Source organism: Phaethon aethereus (genome assembly GCF_964289735.1).
Source record: "Phaethon aethereus genome assembly, chromosome: 19".
In the NCBI taxonomy this organism is placed as follows: domain Eukaryota; kingdom Metazoa; phylum Chordata; class Aves; order Phaethontiformes; family Phaethontidae; genus Phaethon; species Phaethon aethereus.
Genome location: NC_138595.1, coordinates 7712925 through 7735308, shown reverse-complemented (window position 1 = coordinate 7735308; position 22384 = coordinate 7712925). Strand labels below are relative to the sequence as shown.

Genomic DNA, 22384 nt, shown 5'->3' with positions numbered 1-22384 from the left:
CTTAAATTACCCCCCTTCCACATCAAATGTGTTAACGTGCCGTTCTTGGTTGCTTCACTTCAGGTATTGGGGCTGTCCCAAGGAAGTGTCAGTGACATGCTCTCCAGGCCAAAGCCATGGAGTAAATTGACCCAAAAAGGCCGAGAACCATTTATTCGTATGCAGCTCTGGTTGAATGGTGAGCTGGGACAGTGTGTCCTGCCTGCACAAGGGCAGCAACAAGGACAAGGTAATTAAAATTCCACTATGTCGTTTGAGTTGAGGAGGAGGAAATCTTTTATTTTTTTAAATTTGCAGTAAGCGAGACTTGCACCCGGTGCTAGCCCAGGCGTTACTGGAAGTGGCAGCGTCCGCCCTCGCAGCCCGGCCAGTCCCTAGGGGGATGCCCTGGGAATGTTTACGAACGAAGCACTTGTTTATGTGTAATTGATAAGCAGCAGTTATCAAGTTCCTAATTAGGGTGATATTATCTAGGCATGAATATGATACGTAATTCAAAAAATTTTGGCCAAAGAGCTGGAAAATCTTGTGCGCTGTTTTCTAGGGTTGCATAGGGGATTTTTATCGTTCCTAGGAGAATATCGATGGCTTTCGCAGGAGGTGAGCTAGAAGAACTAAGCTTTAAAGGGGGGATGCTGTTGCAATTATGCTTTTATTGTGGCTCTCTCTTACCCTAATACCTATTGATACAGAAAGGCCAGACTAGAGTTTGGCCTCGGTTGTTCCCTTATAATGCCACTGTCTTAAATGAGCGGCGTGCCCGTGCCGAGATGAGCGGTTTGCTATTTGTTGAGCCTGCTTACTGTTTAGTTTGTGGTTTGGCATCTCCTTTTATTGTTCCCTGATTTTCCTCTCCTCTCTTGTCTAGTCCTTCACTCTGTGACATCATTACAGGATTCCCTACAGCAGGGATGTGCAAGCTCAGGTAATCAGCTGGTTTCAATGATTTGCTCTGAAATAATTCTCTGTGCTTTTGTTACGTTTCTTTTGCTTTGATGCCGAGAGGTTTCTTGCATTTTGTTGTATCATACAGGAGACCCTTCAATTTTTTTATTAACGCAGTTAATTCCTCGTTCTCTCCTTGTTGCTATGGCAGATGTAGGGAGTACACGTATTTAGCTGCATGTATTAGGTAAAGAGACTCTGTCTGATCTTAGAGATCATTGGCTCTGTAGGGCTTTTTTTACCGTAGTTCAGCTTATCAACTTGACATGTGACAATGGCTGTAAAACAAGCCTTTCGTTTGTAATGTGAGCTACATACTCCAGCTGCCTCACTCGCTGGCATATTTTTTCCCCACTTCCATTTGCACAAAATCTGCTTTGTTAATTTGAAGGTGGGGAAAAGACCACGTTAGAGCTTTCTTTTTCAAAAGCTCCATCAAATATGCCAAGCCGACCTTTTTTTCTCCCCTTTCCGTTTGCAAAAAAGCAGATGCAGCAAAGACGAGTTGTCAGAGAGAAGTGAATTGCTAAAGGTTTTATAAGATGGCCACAGTATAGGAAGGAGGCTGGAAGGGAACAGCTGTGTTCCTGCTGTTAGATACCAAACTCTACCCACACAGACTTTTTACCAGTGATAGCCTTAACTGACGTAAACCACTCGGGCTGTTTTGTACGCCAGAAAAATACTTGTGCCCTGCTCTGTACTTACAGCCAGTGCCCTGTATTGGAGAATTCTTGCATTTCAGGATACGGAGAAGGGTGGGTTGTGCTCTTCTTCCACCTTTCTCCCATTCTGAAACACTCTTCTTTTTTTCTGGAGCTTGCTGGGTTTGTTCTGAATATCCCAAGCAAACTACTTTTTTTCTCTACTGGGAAACTATTTTGCATTCTAAAAGATTTTACGAGAAGAAAATCCGTGAAGATATTCAGTCCATGTTTTTCTTAAGAACAGTTGAAAATAAATAGATAAAAGCAAAAAAAAAAAAAAATGCCCCTGGTAAAAACAAGCCATGAAAACACAACTAAAATGGGAAAAATTATTTGCAATCATAGGGCTATTGTTACTTGTAGCCAAGCATTTAACGAACATGGAAATTTCCTGCGATGTTCATTAAAAGCGTGCCATTGACTACTTTTTTGTAGCATCGATACTACGCAAGACTAAATGTTACAGTTATAAACGCCTAAGACAGCATGGAAAATATGAGTAATTAATTGTAGCCATTTTAAGAGGAATTTGAAATCAGAGGAGCTGGGAAAAGGCTGCATTGTTATTGCTAATCATCATATTTATGACTAACTGTAATTATAAAAGACTGAAAGACAAGCCCATAGCATTAAAATCCGACCACCTTATGGATTCCCGTGAGGCTCGCTGGTAGCTGAAAGTGATTTCCTTCAGGAAGTTCAGTTTTGCTGCTGTGATATTTTGCTCCCCTCCCACACTCCCAATCTCGTTTGTCAGTTCCTGCCCTTGAGCTAATACTTTGTGAGGCGACACGTTCCTATCAGCTAATAAAATCATATTATTGATGATTGCCCTCCTTTCCTTAAAGCAGACTTACAAATTAGAAAATGGGCTCGTGCCCTTTTCTTCCTCCTTTCCGATGATTAAAAATAAAATTGTTGTACAAGACGTTCCTTTCTTGGTGCCTTTCTCTGTATAAAGGAATAAGGAAGGTTGTGACACCACGCAGAGCAAAAAAGCAAAGCCACGTTATTTGAATGAGGAAGGGCAGTCTGGTAATTTTCTTTTATTAGCAGCTGTTCTGTAATTAAAAGCGCAGCAAACAGTTTGGAAAAGGTAATAATAATTACGCATTTGTGAAAGATCCTCCACTCCAGGGCAGGGAAAAAAAAAAGACGGCTCCAATTTTCTGGTCTTCTGAGACATTTCCCAGGAAAATCAAGGCAGAAAAGGTTGCATACTTGTAATTTTAAAACAGAAATTAATCAGAACAATTTTGAAACGAGAAAAGGTCTGGAGCCTTTTCCATGTAATATAATTGGCTTGGAACTTACTGAATGCATGAAGGGGAAAGAAGTGAAATTAAACTAATACATTCAGTGGCTCCTGAGTGCTTTGCCAAGAAGGTCTTCAGTGTACAGAGTGTCAACATGCATAGTAACGTCTCAAACTTTTATTAGCTGTGAGTATTTTCATTACCGTTTGGCACTGTTCTATCAAAGTAGCAAGATTTTCTGGATTTCTGACCCAGTTAGTTACACTTCTAGATCATAAGGTTTTGATTAACACCTCATTCATGAAAATCTGTTCTTTTGTCCAGTAGTTTTCCATTGTCACACGTGGACAGATGGACCCATCAGTCTTTTAAATGTAAGGATGAATGGATGAGCATTTGAGAGAGAGATAGCAAAGAGGAGCCAGGCTTACTTTGCTTCTTTGCGAGCTGTATTTATGAATTTTCAGAGAACACAGTCTATACCGAAATTACAACCGGAGATAGCCATATGTATGTATCTGTATTTTTCTGGCTGTGACCTCTCATCAAGGCTTTGGTGATTTTGTGAAAGTTTCAATGAACATGTTTTACACAAAAATGGTGTCTGTACCCTAGGTGGTCAAAAATTGTATCACCGCGCCTTTTCTAACATTTTTTTCTGTGTATTTCTTTCCACTTAAGTGCTCTAATGCCCTTGGGTAAATCTGCCTTTTTAATGATTTATGTGTCAAAAGCACAGACCAAATCACATGGGAAAAAAAAGTTGAATTAGTGTCACCCAACTGCATCAGCATTTTTTGATGATGAATTTGGCCCTTATTTAGTTGCATTACTGATGATCAGAGCTGGGTTGGGTTTGGACGGTAGCCATGTGCCAGAAGAAGGTTTATGTGCTTCGATATTTTTCTAAAAACTTGTACTGTCTATAGCTCTTATTTGTTTTATTTTGGGGTCTTACGCCTTTACTGAGCATCTATATGACATTAAGTCAAAGTTTCTTTTTTCGTGCTGCTGGTTTCATAGCTACTCCCAGGAAAGCTGATTTTTTATTCACTTTTGTATTTATCCTCTGTGAAGGACATATACTCTCTATATACTACATTAAAGACTTGCAAATGCTCAGTGGGAAAAAGACGTGCCTTTTTGGTATGTGTTTCTGTAAGGGTCGTCTTATGACCTAATGTGGAAATCTTCATTTGCCGATACAGCTGCGGGTGATCTCAGGGGATTTTGAATTTCCCTTTTGTTTGTCTTCCTTTCTGGGTATCATCCATCATTCCTAACCTCATGCTGCTTAGCAATAGTAACACTCATGGGAGTTGAAGAAAGGATTATAGCAGCATAAAACGGGGAGCTAATTAGAGCTTGTTTCAAAATCAGAATCTAGCTTGAGATAATTGCATATTATCTGGCGATTTAAAAACCCAAGATCTACTGTATTTAGATCAACTAAAATATGCATAAAAGCTTTATTTTCAAAATAAAACATGTGTAACAACAGGGAGATTACTTCTTATCATCCCTTGGGAAAGAAATCTGAAAAAAATCAGAACGCAATCTGTGGTTTACTGTAGTTATGTTAGTAACAGACACGTTGCGGAATGATGACAAACCCAAGTATCCATTTATTTAATGCGTATTCCTGTAATTTGAAATTAAATAATGAAAAAAAAAATTCTTCAGTACAGAAGCAGCAGAGCAGGCAGGTGTGTGCTGGGTAGATCTTCCCGCTTGCCCGGTGACGGAAGGATGCTGTCGCACTGGCTACTCCGGGAGGAACGAAGTGGGGAGAGAGCATACTTCAGGCTTGTGGTCCGTATTCGGGTTCACCATCGTGATGCGCTCACTAGGCACGTGGTGGCAATGGAGAAGCTCTTACACCCCCGTCTCTCCATGGTTCATGATTATTTCTTCCATTGTTTTCGCTGTTTTGCTTTGGATGAGCGGAGCTCTCTGAGATGATGCTCCAGAGCACGATAGGGATTAGCATGTGTAGAACTGAATCCTTAGTACCTTGAAATCACACAAGTGATCGGTCCAGCGATGCTGACAGATCTTCCCAAATTTTACTTGTTTTTTGATCTTGAATCAAAAAGAAGGGAGCAGTCATTTGTTGGCATTCCAAGTTAATAAAATTGTATGCCTTGAAATGTTTGTGGTTAATGCAGTCTATAAAATGGAAGAGAAGGAAGATCACGTGGCTTTTAGTAGCTGAGTAGCTGGACTGCAGGAATTCCTTGCATAGGTGGTTTATGTTTGATGACCAATTTTTGAGTCTTTGCGTTTGGTTGAGAAGGTTGTCTCCTTTTGTGCTAGGTGCAAACGCATTTTTAAAGTTTGGAGCTGAACAACTGAATCAGCCCAACAGTTATCTTCGTGCTAACCCCGAAACGCACTGACGCGTATTGGTGAAGTTTCCACATTCTTTCGGCGTGGCTTGAGATCACGGTTCTGAAGCAGTTGGCCGTGGCTGTCTTGATTTCAAACCATAGGATATCAGTTGGCGCCTCATAAGGGCAGCTGTTGTAGTCTGTCTGTAATGTATGTGATCATATTCTGTGCCATTTCCCTGACATTTGGACCATGAAAACCTTCCTGGCAGCCTTTCTGGTATCAATAAAGCTGGGAGAACCGCTGTCAAGGCACCTTACTGGGACCTGGGAATGCAGCATGAAGTCAGTGTTTCGAGTTCGTTCTTAATATAACGTTGCTAGCCATCATCTGGTCATTTCTGCCTCTTCCCTAGGTCTGTCCACCCCCGGCATGCTGTCTTGCATGGCCGTGTTCCTTTGTCCGTCAGCGATGCCTTGCAAGTAGTTGGTATTTGTAGAGAAATTCCTGTCCTAGTTGTATTCTTTTCTGTCCATTGAACCACCCGGTGATTAAACTCCGTCCTCATTGTGGTCATAGCTTTACTGTTATGAAAGTGCTAAAGTGAAATATATAATCAGAGAGTGAACACTATTTTCTAGGCAGATATTCCTTGCGGCTGAATTAGGATGACAAAGCACCAACACACTCTTCATATTAATACGGCGAAGAGGAGAGTCCTGCTGGATTCTGAAGACAAATTTAATTAACTCTGAAGTGTGGTTATGGGTTCGTAGCATTCATTTTGGAGAAGTTACCCAGTCAAGTTGCAGCTATGTTTTATTTCTGTGGTTAATTTGGGAATGTGGGTCCTTTACGCTCACTCCCCTTTGGCGTGCGTGAAAAAATCTCCAAGCGAGGAGCTCCTGTGCGGCTCTGCAGTAGCATTTAGCCAGGCACACTAATGCCTCCTTCTCAAAGTCTTAACTTTTAAAAATTAGAATTAATGAATTAATATATTTTTTTAAGCTGTATGAAGAAAGAAGCGTTCCTGACGGTTATTGCTGCTGCACTTCTCAGGTAGTTTTTAGGAGTACCGGTTAGCATAAGAGTTGCTAGAAGGCAGTCGCAGTTTGTGAACACGTGCGTCCTCTGTAACTTCAGCATCAATCTGAGCATGCAAGTTCCTTGCACTCTCTTCAGGCCTGGTTTAAAGGAAACCACGGCCATTGAATATTAGAGCTCTGTAAATTCCACTGCTCGTCATTTCATTACTTACTACTTCGTTTCATTAATTACCAGCATTTTCTTTTCCCTCCACTTGCACATTTGGGGATGAGCAGCCTCCTCTGGGGAGGGGGGCCTGCGTTACCTCCCCTCCCTGCTTCCAGGCGCAGGGGCTTCTCCTGCCAGCTGCTAACCACGGAGGAGCTGGGTGGGAAGTGCCGAGCTGATGCGTTAGAAAGCCAAACATAAAAATAACTGGAGCAGCACTGAAACGTGAGCGAGGCCGTCGCAGTCGTGCTGTGGCGCGGGAGGGCCAGGCAGCTCCGGGGGGGTCAGGAGCCGGGGTGATGGCCGGGATCTGTCCCCCATGGGCTGGCAGCTGCAGAAAAGGTCAGAAGGGCTCTTTTCCGAAGGGAGCCAAGGTTTTTCTGTTGGTAATAGGAGGCTCTGGCAGCTGGCAGAGCTCACGTTGGTCTTTTGGTTGCTTGTGGGAAAAGGAGGGGGCTGGAGGTCCAGCCCCTGTGGCCATGTGGCTGCCACCGGTGGGACGGAGATAGCCATCGTGTCCTCGGCCATCCCCGGGCAACAGCCCAACCGCTGCTCAGCAAATTACAAAATGCTCCTCCGCTGGATGAAAATTACCTTGCTTTCAATTCAAAGAACAGATAATGGGCTATTTTCCTCCCAAAATACTGGAAAAAAGGTGTGCTAGCACCGACCGCGAGGGTTGTTATTCCCATCTTATAATGGGGATAGAGCTACGAGGCATCTGTCTTCTCCAACAAGTAGCTCTGAAACAGGGAAATCAACAGCCTGTTAGACTAACAATGAAATCCTCTTCTAATTATAGATATATATTACTTGGTAGCAGATCATTCCCAAAAAGAAAAAAACAGAAAATTACCAGAAAATTAATACCTTCGAAGTTACCTGCTAGCCTGTCCTTGGCATTGGGGTGCAGCAGGAAAGGAGAAAAACGGATGAATTTGTCTCACCTAATTTGATGGGTATTGGAGGTTTTTAAATTTGCCGGCAGCCATCCAGAGAAACAGCACATGAAACAATCCAGTGATTATTTTGAATCTGATAAGGAACACAACTTGCATTGGAAACAAAGCAAAGTGGATTTGAGATCAAATTTAAATAAAAGTGAAAATAGAAAAATATCCAATTAATAAGCCTAATGAAAGGAGAAAATGTAGTGACAAAACGAAATGTAAAACAGGCCTGATAGTACATGTCTTGTATTTGTACTTGTCAAAGGTATTGCTGGTAGCAACTTCAAAGATTCTTTTTTCTTTGGCTGTATCTATAATGCCCTGTAGCGGGGTTGAAAAGAGTGAGTATTCCCCAGAATAATTCGGGCACTTTTTGATACTATTTATTGGCAAAACCTGAGCTTGACAAAATATCCCCACGTTGCTGTCGACGCTCAGGGTCTCTCCGATGAGACTGTCCCGGGACAGTAAGCTGCTCCGGGGAGTAGCGTTGTCCTTGCGCGATTCCCTCGCCGGCGCTGCCCGCCGCGGAGCCGGGCCAGAGCATCCTTCTCTGCCACGCGGCACGAGATGGTCCCCGCCGTGTCTTCTCCCGAGACGTCCCCCCGTGCCCCTTCGCTTGCGAGGGGAGGTCGGGGCGGGCGCGGCGGCGGCGGGAGCTGCCCCCCGCGCCTCTGCCCGGTTTCGCACGCACGAAGGAGGTGTGAGATCGGCTGCTGTGTAGCTACGGGTGCGTTTTATGTTTGTTTCTCTCTTTTACCCCTCTGGAACGTGGGTCCTAAAAATAGCGCAAGTTTGAACTGGCAGATGTTTCATTTGTCCTTTACGAGAGGACCAAAATTAGCCTCTCATTTGGCACCTAAATAAAGCAGTTTAACTGCCTTTATGCGAACTTTGCAATTACTGTCTATTGAAGTTGCAACATCTTGTTGTGTTGGTATTATGTAAGCAATACCAGCACCTAAAAAGCCACCAGACCTTGAAAGAGAGAGGATGAAGAACGAGACCAACTGTTCTGCTTTGGGTTTTTTTTTAGTTGTTCTGATCTGAGGCAGGTGGGTTTTCTCCTAATGAAGGTTTCATTTAAAAGAAAAAAAAAAAATTAAAAAAAGCAAAAGAAACTTGGAAATGCTCAGAGCGCTGTCTATTGTAAAGGTAAAAAAAAAAAATCTAATAAAAGGACAGCAATGGTTTCTCTAATTTCCAGAGAAAAATCTGCACAGAATGCCTGAAGCTGGGTTAGCAATGGGACTCCCCAGGGGCAACAGAAAGATGTTATAATCAATTACCACATCATAACACTGATGTATGATAATTACTGAGTGTTCCTCCTGAGATAGTGCAGCATTTGGCTGGGATGCGGCTCTTTCATGGTCCACTGCCTGATTAATATGCAAATAATAGGCTGATTGCATGATGAATGCAGAAAATGAGTTCGCTGATAACGTGAGCACCGAAGCGGGAAGATGATAAATTACTTTTACTGACTGTCCTACATTAAGTACCCTTTCTCAACAATTTTATCACAAATTAAGTAAAGCAGTATGGAGAGATTATGAGGATGTGTAAAATAATGTACCTTAATAGCTTTTATAATATTGTTGCATACAATGTAAATGTCATTTTGTTTCAGTACTTCAGCCAGTGCTCCTCCCGAAGAGGAGTGCATTTAGTGTGGCGGGGTTCAGTCGCTCCTCTCCGACTGCTTGCTTCTAAGATGAAGAACAACCCACCGTGCTGGGGATGTTAGGTAGGACTTCTCTACGGCGGAAGGCGGGCAGTCGTTAGCGTCGGATCCATCCCGGCTGTATCTTGCCCGTAGCAAAAGAATGTCCGCATTGTTCGGGGGGGAGATATATTTAAAGGCAGCACACATAGGCATTCTGCCTCATACTCTTGTCTGGAGCAGACAAGAGGTTAAAACCTCAAAGGAGGACATAGAAATACCTTCACACTCAGGCTTACGACAAAGGAGCACAACAAACGATCATAAACATGGTAACGCGTTAAAGTTAGTCTCTAATCACAAGGTCAGCAAGTCAACAAAGACACCATAAACTGCAGCAGAACCTCTAAAAGCTCTCGCTCTGTTTTCCAAAAGGTATTGTGCACGCATTTATTTTGATTATTCTAAGAATATAACTGTGGGGTTGTGGCATCTTGATTGATTGCTTTCAGGACATACTGGTTTTAATATTCAGAAAGTCCTTAATAAAGCTTCTGCACACAAGCTGTTTTAATAATAAGGTTATTGAAGATATTTTCCAGCAGTTACTTCTAAATATTGACTTCTGACTAAGCCAGAAATTAAAATCTGATTTCTTTTTAGAAAGGGTTTTTTAATTGTTTAAAGGTGATACGTAAAAACAAAAAAAAAATCATTCAGCACTCTTCAGTGCAAAGACCCTACTTCTGGCCCAAGAAGCTATGTGTGAGAGGGGGGCATTTGAGGAGATGCTCCCTCCGTGCTTGCTGTGTTTGTTCGCCTCTTCTGTAGACATCTGCTTTTGGCCAGTGAGACCGGGCGAGGATTTGGGGCGTTGGCCTGACCTGAGCATTGCTCTGATGTTTCTGAGTGTGTCCCTACTACCAGCTAAAAGAATTCTTAAGTTGTTTGGGGTTTTTTTTAATTAATTTGTTGTAAAATAGCCCATAAAATCTTGGCTATGTAGAAATCTCATGCTTCCCATTTCAAAAGTGTGTCTTAATGCTGTTTATTTGGAAGTTTTATCAGGCGGTGCGGTTGTGTCAGGCATTGGTGTGTCTATTCCAAAGTCCAGTATATCTCAGTGCAACTTTTAGTTGTAATGGATTAACTCCAGTTGTATCTTTCTGCACAAGATTCTGGACATCCTGGATGTTCAGGGTGCCTTTCGTAGCGACCTGTACTCCCCACCTGAGCCCATCCATGCCGCAGAGGACAGCCAAGTACCAGAGTCCTCCTAATTCAGTAGAAGTTTGATGATTTGGGTTTATGCAGCCTTACAGTTGTCCAGCGCTCTGTCACTTAGCCATTCCTCCTGTACCAGCACCTGGATTTGCCTCCCCGCGTCCAGGCGCAGCGTGGTGCATGTATCGTGCAGAACAGAACTTTTCAGCTCTTGAGGCATTTTGTGTCGGTGGGGCACAGCACACCTCTCCAAGAGTGATAAGGCTCTGGCCGATGCCGGGTGTGGGCTCAGGAGATGTGTGTGAGGGGCTGCAGAGCGTTCACCAGCCAGGGCATTTGGTGATGCCTTCCTGCAGCGGCCAGAGAAAGAGGGGTGAGACCCAACTGACGGCACTGGCATACTCCACGTGGCAAAGGCTTAAGAGGCAGGCACAGGGAGGAAGATCTGACCCGGTCGAAGCTTGTGAGCCGAGCAGGACAATCCCCTGCCCTGGTTCCTCACTGCACGCTATCCAGACTGAGCAGACATAGATCACACAGCAGCTAGACATGCCTCTGCTTGGTTTTAAAGTTGGTCGGATGGCCCTGGGCACAGGGTGTTCTTCAGTTGTCGTTCCGCGAGCAACGTTTAACTCAGAAGGCTGCACTAGGACTTTCCTCATTATGCTGACACTGGGGCTGGCATGAAAAAACAGCCTTTTGCTAATGGGCTTGCACTGCAAATGAAGTCAGGAAAGAGATCCCGATTCCTGTTCTTAATCCCTTACACCCGTACTGTGTTGCAGGTGTGTGGCAGCAGCTATTTTTCAAATGTGGTTCACAGCTTTGGTTCCCCCAACCACTTGGGTCAGCACAGTTGTGGTTCAGTGTCAGGCAGCAACAGAGGTAAAGGATGGAGCCACGACAGGAATGCCTTAAACTGATGTGTTGCCAGTTCTTGGCTATGAGAAGTCACAGTCTTAACGTGGGTTTGGGCACAATAGTGGGATTTCCAAGACTGTCTGAGGCAGCTGTGGTTGTGCATTCATTGAACGGAGAAATGGTCACCCAACTTCTCTAAGTACTTTCAAATGTCCAGCTGAAAATCTCTCTTCGTGAGTCTATTGCCAGCTCCCATCTTACTTGCTCTTTTCTGAACGTCATCTGATTTCTCCTTCTGGTTTCTAGAATGGCCGAAAACACTTCTTTATAATAAAGTGCAAAGCTGATATAATTATCAAAAATGCAACATAAAACTGCAGCAATACCTTGTAATCCTTTAACAATACTCAGAAGCAGGTTCTTTCAAGTACTAACATTTACCCTGATGGTTCAGATAGTTTCATGTGCTCCTGTCACTTAACATATATGCAGAATGAGGACTTTTATTTTTAGTATTGCCCCAGTGATTTCAGAGTTAACCAAAGCTGGTTTCCTCCCCTTTCAGTGCAGACACGCACACATCTGCAGCCTTTCCTAAAGGGGTTTTCTTTTGATCCCTCGCCCCATCCACACAAAATCTCCCTCTGAGCCAAGACCCAAAATAACTTTTTCCCCAAAGTAGAACGTTTGTGAAACAAAATCTGCATGGTTGTAGTGGAAATCTATAATCGTAACTATAGCAAGTGCCTGCAACTATAACTGCACGTACCTACACATTTTACATCATTATATACGCACACAGTAGGGAGGTTTGTATACTCCCTACATATAACTGGGGGAGTTTATAACTGGAGGGAGGATCATATTTTCATAAGCCACATCAATTTGCAAATCGTGAATAGGCAAGGTTCACTCACTTAAAGTAAATCCACCAAAGCCACTACCTGGGAGAAAGCGTTCAGCTTTCACGCGTATTTTCTTTTAATTAGCCAGAGGGATGTATTGCAGTGCAGTTCCACAAATGCTCATCAGAGTTACTACATAGTGCAAACTTGCACTGCACCACTGTTAGCCAGGAGAGATGTTATGGTGCTTTAGGAGACTCTGCAAAGACAGCCAGGGCTAAAGGTAGAATTAGCTGGAAGGTCGGAGAAAAAAAAAATCTCTCTGAAATTTTCCGAGCCTGGGAAGCAGAATAACGCGGTTGTCCTGAGGATGTTGCCACCGCTCAGCTGTGTGATCAGGTCCTCATTCTCAGGACAACGTACACCGGTTTTAGGTCTACAAATTGGATAGAATGGGCAGCCGAATCATCAGGGGAAAACAGAAACTAATCCAGTCCCAGTATGAGACACTTCGATCTCGGGCAACCTGCCAGGTCTGCTGTTGTCCATTAACTCATCTGCACGAGGAGGTAAATGCAGGCCCTGAAGTAGCAAATGCTCTTTTAAGAGGTTGCAGAGAAATCTCCTGTCCACATTTGTCTGCTTTCATCTTCCCCACTAATTTGCCGTAAAGGGGATGAGCAGAGCACGGGATGCCTCGCTGCCTCCCCGCTCCGCCGTGCGCAGGACGTGGCGGTTCTCGCTGTTCCTCGATAAGGAGCTTTGAATTTGACTAGTTTGGCATGAACCTGAAGCCCGAGCTTTGGACGTTACGAGAAGTGGTACATCAAACCAAGCGCCGGTTAAATCATGTTTGGGTTCTTGTCGGAATGTCACAGAGTACCCTGTCATTTTGTTTTAGCAACTTGTCCTTCCAAATGTGCAGTTCGCCTTATGGCATGCCAGCAGTAAAAATGTCACTTACAATAATTACTTTTTGGTGAAAATGCTTGCTGACTTCCTACCTTCAAGCTGTTTTTTACACAGTGGGGAGATAATAAGAAATGACTTTATCCTGACTGCTCAAATGAACACTAAATGGAATTTAGGTTATTATTACTGCAGATAGAGGACTCTGTATTGAAATTTAAATAGCGGATCAGATAAACTACAGAGATTTGTCTCTGAAAATTATAGTGGATCTGCTTTTTCAGTCCAGTTCGCTCTGAAACTTAAGGCAGCTGTTGTCTGCCTGCTGTCTTTAGAATATAATATTTTTCATAATCCTTTTAGAGGCCCCTGAATACCTTCTGTGTTTTGCATGGTATTCCCCAACTTCGCCATGTTTTGTACCTCGTTCCCCATGAGGCCTTTTGCAGCTTATTAGCTAAGCTTGTGTTAGCAGCAAAGGTTGGGCAGTTTATTCTCCCAGCGGTTCCTGAGCTGCAGAAGTACAGAGTGCTCTTCACAGGCAGGTGAGTATGCTGGAAGGAGAGGCTCGGTGCGTTGAGCTTGTGTTTTATGCTTGCGAATTCAGATGCTCTTGTTCAAATCTCTGCTCTCGAGTTTCTGATTTACAAGTGGATGTAAAGTCCGTTTGCTGCCACGGCTGTAGGAGTTGAGGCAGCGTCTGAGCAAAAGTGGCAAACCAGCTCTCAAAATGCATACAAGAAATTCCACTGGAGGAATCTGCCCGTGCTGGCAGACAGCGGCGTGATGCCTCTGGGACTGGTGAAACCGTATCCGTGTCTCAACGCTGCTCCGTCATCTAAATACCTCTGTTGAGGGGGATGCATCTGGGACCGGTGTCAGGTCACGTAAACATCTATGATTTTCTGGGGAGGTTGTAGCAGGCGTCACCCGCAAGTCTTTGCATCTGAGGTGTCCTGAAGTGTGTGGTGGATCTGAGCTATACTGCTGCTTTTGTATGGAGAGCCGTGTTAGATTACTTCCCGTGGTCAGAAGAGGTCCCGTACGTCACAAAAATGGTCCTTCTTGACCAGTGCCAGCAGTTCTGCAGAATATAATTTGCTGTCTGTGACTGCTGAGTTTGTGGAGCTGAGCGGGTGATCCTCGGGCGTGCCACCGGTCCGCAGGAGCGGAGCCCAGCGCAGCCTGCGGTTCGTTACACCCTATAGGGATTTTGTCACATTACGGTGGTAGAAGGCCATCAGACCTCGTAGCGGAACGTGTCAGGCTGATAGTGTTGGGGGAAGAGTTTCCAGGCAATTTGCAGGCCACCAGTGGGATAATCATAGTCCAAAATGTTCTACAGCCAGTGTTTAAGCAGTTCAGGACCCAGGATCCAGTACTGGGGACCTGACCCCGGCATGGAGCTGGAGAAGAATAAGAAAATCTAATGTTAAGTTCAGGACAACTGCCCTAACCCATGAACTGAGACTGGAACTCTGTTTTCAGACTTTCTCACATTTTCCAAAGCACTGTCATGATAGAAGCTTTGGGGAAGTTGTAGAGGATGGATGGGACCAAAATATGACTTGGCTTCATCCATTGGGCTAAGGAACGCAAGACCACAAAAGATTTTCTGTGTTCACATAATTAAGGCAAGGTCCGTTTGTTACGGTTCTCAATCAGTTTTGTAAAATGCTTAGACAGACCCTAGTTCTGTGTGCTAAATTGTTTGCAAAGTTTGTTTAGTTTCTTAACTGATAACTGCTAAGGGGTGGGGAGGGGAGTGGGCAAGCTGTGATGGCAGTCTGGGGTTTTGTTGGTAAGATGGTCATTCAAGCAGCGATTTTATATTGGGAAAATAGTATTTGGAAAGAAAACAGCAGGTATTTGTATAATGTTGACTTTGTTTCCATTCGTTTATATATCTTCATTTTAGATTATGCATCCCTCTCTAGTACTGTAGGAGGAAAAAACAAAACTGAAGAACTTCCTAACTTAAGAATAAGGACCGTGTGTTCTGCCAGGACTGGTGTGTTCCCAAGTCCGGTGCTCTGGCGTTCGCAAACTGCATCAGATGTATTTATCTTTATGAAGACATATTTGCCTTCAGAGGCTTGAATGCTCTCCTTCACTGTACGGTCATAGCTCTCTCGGCTGTTTCATGAACTGCAAAATAGCCGTGGTGGTGTTTCAGTTGTCTCCATGTTTTAGCTATGAATGGAGGCCAATTGCACTTGCCAAATATTTCAGATTGCTGGCCCATTCATGCAGACATCACTTCCTAGTACTTGATTTGCATTTGATTATTATTTTCTATGCTGCAGATTTGAATGTGCTTTTAAAAATTGGTTGGAAGTGCCTAACTTCCCTATACCCCATATCCTGAATGGATAATATAAAATTGCACGGTAGAGCCTTTGCCCTTTCATGACTCAGTTATACTTGCAGCTTTAGAAGATTTGGATCACTTATTTTATTTACAGGCATTTATGGTGTATTTGAATGTTTAATGACGTTTGTCAACAGTTTCCTGATCATTTAAAATTGTCATGTTAAACTGATGCGTCTTCGTCACATGCTCAGGACCTGATGGACATCATCTTTGAACCAAGCTAGTTTGGGGAGATCCTCTTTGTTCGAGATCTTTCTCCCATCCTCTGCAAGGCACGGAGCATGGCTCGCTTCTCTGGAAAAGACTTGAAAAATTCCCCGCTTCTGCAGTGACCTCATCACTGGTGATGCTCTCCATCTCTCCAGCTCTTTCCTTCTAGCACCTTATTTTTGAAGGCTTGGGGCTTTTGCTTCAGGTTTTAAACTGGATACAGGCTGGTGGAAAGCAAAATGTAACACCCCTTTGGAATAGCACAGTTTATCTGGAATTTATTAAATTTTAACTTCGTCAATAAACGCTGCCCACGGGGTTGATTGCAGGTTGTGCATCATGGCGTACCCACAGCCTACTGTAATGCAGTTTTACACTTGTATTGACAAAATTATGTCTTCCTCACTAAAACATGTAAATGTTCGGTGAACATCACTCGTCCACTCATAAGAAATCGGTTCGCTCTTAAGTTAGTGCTTTTCTTCAGTGAAAGTGAAGTCTGGGGTTAAAAAAGCAGAACACACTTTAAAGAAATAAGCCTTCAATGTGTTATTTCCATTGGAAATGTTCAGTTGCTACTTTTGAAATATTAATATGCATTTTTCAGATGTCCTGAATTTGGTTTTTTTGTCCTGTGAGGAACTTGAGAGGAATGAATACAGACAAATTATTTCATAAAACATGCGAAATGGCTGTGGATTGACAGTTAAATCTGTAATAGTGAATACATTCCATTTTCCCCTTTGTTCTGTCAGCAGTCACTTGTACTCTAAATGTCTATTTAATTTTTTAAGTCGATTAACGGGAAATGTTTGCATTATTTGATTATTGAATTGACTTTTCCAAATAATGGATCTTTTCCTCAAATATTTATGCGATCTTGAAAATGTTTTTCCGTAAGGGAAAAATGCTAAAAATGGATGGGGAACATATTTTGAGTTATTTGTAGTATATGCGCATAATGCCTCATCTGAAATCGGAGTACACCTGTCTTTCGGGGGGCGGGGGGAAGCAGTTTGTCATCTGTACTGCCTTCCAAAATTAGATTCAGATAATCCTACCTTTCTGAGTAAATAAGCAGCAGCTTGGTCTTAAAAATGAAATTCAAGTAAGCTCTTGGTGTGTGATATAAAATATAAATAAGCTAATATGTGAGCAACATAGAGCGTTTCGGTGATAGATGATAATATAGATTACCTTTGTTGTTTACATAATTAGGCTGGGCAGGGAAAGGAGAAAGAAGCATTAGTAAATGCTTTTGTTTAGTCCTGTGTGGTTGTGGGTTTTTTTATTTTGGATTTTTTCTGCGCTCCATGTGCGCATGTGGTTTGCAGTGCACGGGTGAGGAATTGTATAGGAAATTCGCAGCTGCTCTAGTTATTCAGTAAGATTTGTATAAGCTGGCACAAGGGACAAAATTAGAGGGAACTTGAACGAGCGCCGTGCAGTTTATTAGCTTGGCAGCCATAATTTTGACCTTGCTGTGGGTTAAAGGACACAGACCTGAGAAGAAATCTGTTTATCATGTAGGGAATTCGTGCCATCCCTGACAGTGTACAGTGAACAAGATGGATGATCTGCCAAATTGGTCCCTCGCATGGGTGAATCAGGGCAAATTTACAGTACAATTCCTTTGCTGCTCCTGATACAAAAATAACATTTGCTGGGTTTTATATTCAGTTGTATCATGACCTAGGGTGAGCAGAGAAAAGAAATAAGATTTGTAGGATCCCTGTTGCCTTCAAGATTTAGATGCACTTCGCTTTCTTTTTATGTCTGCCTGGTTTGCATCTTTCATAAAACATAAGGAAAAAGCCCAGTTGCTTGGTTTGCGAGAGCAGCTTGATGGAAGCGTGTCGGGGAACCTCTCTTAACTGCAGCATCGGGAATGCTTCTCTTGCCTTAAACAACACAATCACACTGTGCACCCTCTTCCATTTGAACCCTACTTTTACTTATGTGGAATTTTCCTTTAGCATTTAGGATATGTTTCGGTGCTGAAACACGAGCTGCGTGTTCTGTAATGATTCGACAGTATTCTGGATAACAAAGCAACAAACTTGAAAAATAGTGATATTTGCTATTAGGCATCGCCGTGGTAGTGACAGGACCTGACCCCGCAGAGCGAACCGCTCTCCCTGGAGTGTTGCAGCGCTCAGGAAAACACAATTCTGTTGGAGGGACTAAGTTTTTGATGTAGACTGGCCTCATGCTTGTACCGTTGAGAGTGTTGTAAGCTTCCTCCAGAGACCTCGAGACGAATCCGCTATGTATGAATCAAGATACATGCGATTAACCGTGTCAAGTAATGAGATGTGAGACAGCAAGGAGGAGGAGGAGGCAATCCCCCAAAAATGGGAAAGAACTGTGAATGGAGAAATCAAATTTGCTCTTTATTTTTTCAAGGGAATTGTTCTTCTAAACTACATTGTCTACATGTTTTTGCTTTAAAAATGTTTAGACTGTGCCCTTAGATGTCTGGATTTTGTGCATAAGCTCAGTTGGTACGTTCCATTAGACTTAAATGTGAATTTTTTAGGGGAAAACAGCGTTTTGTACACAACCTATTGTCGTTGGCAAATTAACAGATTCAGAAAGCTTTCTTTTAAACTAAGTGTCACAATAACAGATTTGGGAGTCTCCTGGTCCACTAGCTATCTTTACATTGGGTTCGCAAACACGTTAATTAATACAACATAATTACAAACTGTATTTTAATCTTGTTATTTCTGAGCAAAAAGAAGTGCAAAAATGTGATGCAGTGATAAGAAACAGTATGAAATAATAACACACGCAAGATAAAAAGTTGTATCAGTTATAGAAAATCCCTCATTGACACTACCAAACAGTGGCTGAGTGAGTTTCTTACAAGTCACAGAAGGAGGCTTAAACCAGTCTATAACGGTAGATTTAAGAGCATCCTTATACAAAAATGTTGTGGAAAGAAAAACTATGAGATTTCCTGACCAAGGAAGTTTCTTGCAACCTTACAGACTACTGCACTTTATTTCTTCCTGATTTTTATTTGTATCTGTACATCTTGTTTTTATAAGAAAGCAGAGATGGCTCAAGATACAATTCTGTTTTTAAAAAGAGACTTTTTAGTAACCAAGTCATAACAAGTAGCATTTTGCATACTTAGCCATTTCTTTAAGTAGGTAGAATATAAATGAGAAGGAAAGTTAAATATCCTGCAATCAAAACATTGCTAAAGTGGGGATTTTTTTCTTTTTTTAATTACAGAAAGCACTCCAAAGACTTCTGCCAGTTGCAGTCCTGCTCCTGAATCTCCTATGAGTTCCAGTGAATCAGTGAAAAGCCTGACTGAATTGGTACAGCAACCCTGTCCCGCTATAGAGACAAGTAAGGATGGCAAATCCCAAGAATCTAGCGAGCCGCCTGCTTCTGAATCCCAATCTACAACACCTTTGCCACTGTCGGGCCACTCGGCACTCAGCATTCAAGAACTGGTTGCCATGTCGCCTGAGCTGGATACGTATGGCATTACAAAAAGGGTCAAAGAAGTGCTAACGGACAACAATCTTGGTAAATTGCTTTATTCTCATTTCTTGACTGAAATAAAATAAAAGTGTTCATACTTTTATTTTTAAGCTATATTTCAGTAGACTTTACAAGAACACTTGGTTTTGTTTCTGGCCTAAGCTTTCATCTGTTAAAAAAGTTTTGGGTTTTGTTTGGTTTTTTTTTAAAGCCAGTAGAAAAATCCTTTCAGACTTTCACACTCTACTTAAAACGTCATTCATACCCTTGCTCTTCTTAAGCTCTGCTCCTGGCTCACCAGCCAGATACTGCTCCCACCTCCCTAAATACAGTCCAGCAGGCTGTCACGAAGACCAAAACCCCAAAGCCAGTGAGATCTCCCCTTGAGAAATGCTGTTTTCCCCATGCTTATAGATTCAAGGCCCCAGCATTTTAGGCATAGGTGAAGTACGGGAGTCCAGCATGGCTAGAGAGGGAGGTGCATCGCAAGCAGCAGCCTAGCGTATCTGTAGGGCTAGGAGAGTAAATGCAGACTCAGTTGAGGTTTAGATGAACCTGTAGATAATGGGGGGGCCATTCAGTTATTTTACTTAGAGATGTGCAAAGCTAAGGCTGCTTTTGCTTACAGATGAGTTTTTGGGTGTGGAATTAAGTGTAATGTTGACATGGCTATATATTTGGAATAGTCAAAGGGAATAACCTGATCTGAGTATGGGAAATCCATGCTTAATACTGCCACTATGCCTCTAAATCGCTAGTTCTTCATATGTGTTTGACACTTGCTTCCCTCCCAAGGCATTGGGAAACCTTTAGGAGTCCTTTGAAGTCTCTAGCGGAAAGGCAGTAAGGCTGCCCCAGTGTTACCTGCACGTGCTTCTGGGGCTTAGCATGGGATTCATCTCACCTGCATTTAGATATTCAAAATGGATGTCTGAGATGGTTGGGATGAATCAACCTCCAGAAGTACCAGTTTCTCTCCATTCCCTACATATGGGACCAAAAAGTTAAGATTTAGACTGCTGATGATACTTAAGTGAGAAGGATTCCATCCATACTGTCTGAACATTATGACCGTATAAGTAAAAACTCCTTTATTTTAGTATATAAGGAAGCCTTTTTTCAACTAGACACAGAATAACACGTTAGTATCTTAGATTTTTTTTTTTTTTTTAAGGGGAAAAATACTGGGATGGGGGAGGTTGCAAGTTCTCGTTTAACATAATTTGGGAAAAAAAAGAAAATGGCCCTGATCATGGACATACCCTGCATGAGATTGTGTTCCACTGAACCCAGCAGAATTACTTGCTCGTGCACATTGGCATGGGTAGGTTGTGGTTGCTTGTTCAGTGGAGACAATGTAGAGATAAAGCCACAAGTCACGGTAAGGGTTTGCAGGTTCAAGCCCCTAGTTTTTGGGCAAAATACTGTTGAGTGCTGTACCTGCTCTGGTGTTCCAGAGAGGTTTGAAAAAGTATTTTTGTTTACATTTGCTTTGATGCCATTTTTACTTAGTCTTTTTTATTTCCCATGATTTCTGTTTTCCTACAGTGTGGCTGACAAGCCTAAAAAGCAGCAGAAGAGCCAGGAAATGTGCCCCAAACTCTGCATTAGGTGTGGAACCAGTTTCAATGTCTCCTTTTGCGCCCTCAGTGTGCTAGTGCACCAGTCTGACTCGCACGAGTTTCTCTGTCTTAGGCAGTAAAGACCACGGTTGTGCGAAACCATTCAAGATGTGTTTGGCGGGTCGCTCCTCCCATGCCTTTTAGCTTTCGTTCAACAGTCACCATTTTGGCAAACGGTGCTGGCAGCGTTAACGCTGAGCTGTTGCTTATATTCCTAGTCCCAAATGTCATAGTATTATCAGCGATTCCCTGCTGGGCAACATATAACTTAGATACAGCGAGAAGCAAATGCAGTGAGCTGTTGAAGGATTGCGATGGTGGGGATTTTGCAGAAGGGGCCAGGGCTAACCATGAAACCAGCGTAATTTACAGAAAGCTTTGCCCATGAAGAGCTACCTCAGTGGGAACAGGCGTGAAGGAGATTAGGGAAAAAGATAGAGAGAATTAGCAGGAGTTTTAGGAAACCTGTGCTTAAAAATATTGCAGTTATTAATAGTCCTCTGGTGAAGGTGGAGTATGATACACCTGCTACCTCCTGAGAATGATTTCCAACACATTCCTCGTTACTTTGGGAATCTTTCAGGTGTTTTATCCTGTCCTGACATACACTGGGATAAAATAAATGACACGAACGACTTTAGCTTTGTCCTTAACGCTTAAAGAACATGATGTTACCTCCTTCCACGTTTGCATTTTTAATTTTTGGGCTGTAGTTTGAAGTTCATTTCCTTTGGCAGCATTACTAGTCCCTGCTCTGGGCTGCTTGTTTCTGACCTTTTTGCTAATTTGTGTCAGTTTTCCTTTTCACGTGGCCACACAATAAACCAGACCAGTTGGTCTGAGTCAAAAATGCCCACTTTATTCTTGGTAGGTTGGTTTAATTCGGATCAGTTCGCTGCTCCCACTTCCCGTGCAGCCACAGGGGCGGTGGCAGCGGCTGTCGGAGCTCTTGCAGCCGCTGGAAGAAACGCTGCTCGCATTGCAGCCTGAGCACAGCCTGCGGTTAGAAACTGTGGGCGACGTTGAAGGAAAGTTATTTACAAAGGCAAATTAAAAGATTTTAAAGTTGCTGTCTTATCTGGCAAGTAGCTGGCAGGTTTAAAGGTAAATGGATCAGGCCTTACTGATGTTTGTAAACAGAAGCGGGGAGTAGGTTAACTCTGCAATGCACATGATCTCCAGTTGGCCCTGAATTACTTCTTTTGTCTGATTTTCCTGATACGGAGGGTAGTTGAAAATTACTTATTACGTAGGAACTTAAGTGAATTCTGGATTTAGGTTTCTGTTCAGTCTGTAAGGACCGTTAGTTTTAACATTAGGGTTAGTTCTAGAGCTTACTAGCAGACTCTGTCAAGTTAGCCCTGTCCTCGTTTCCCCTTTCCGCCTTTCATTATCTCGGCTGCTTCCTCCAAAAGCTTTTCAGACCCACCTGTCCCATGCATCTGAATGGGATGTTCTGCAGCTTCTTAACTGGTCCCACATTCCCTCCTCTCCCCATACAGGCAAAAAAAAATGGTCAGGTGGAAGGTTTTGGGGTGTTTTTGAAAGAGGAGGAAGAGGTTCATGGAATTAAGCAAACAGAAGGGGTTTATGGAATAGATACTTTCCACAAGCTGTTTGTGGCAGGATCAGATGAGGCTGTGAAGGCAAGAGCTGATGGTGCTTTTGCAAGTGCGGGCATGTCCTGCAGAGCTGTAGGAGCACAAGCCCCCACGCATCCGCATTGTCC

The 22384-nt window shown here is 42.9% G+C and overlaps 1 protein-coding gene across 7 annotated transcripts in view; it reads left to right on the top strand.

The window, feature by feature from the left end:
- CUX1 (cut like homeobox 1) overlaps positions 1 to 22384 on the top strand; it is a gene marked incomplete at both ends in the record, with an annotated part of 282299 nt that overhangs the window by 216079 nt on the left and 43836 nt on the right. The window contains 3 exons of one of the 7 annotated variants that reach the window (XM_082008641.1): positions 64 to 229; positions 869 to 925; positions 18776 to 19078. The exons of the other annotated variants lie outside the window; for them this stretch is intronic. Of the exons in view, the coding sequence (XP_081864767.1) occupies positions 64 to 229; positions 869 to 925; positions 18776 to 19078 (526 nt within the window). The remainder of the gene's footprint in view (positions 1 to 63; positions 230 to 868; positions 926 to 18775; positions 19079 to 22384) is intronic. 7 annotated transcript variants of the gene reach the window in all.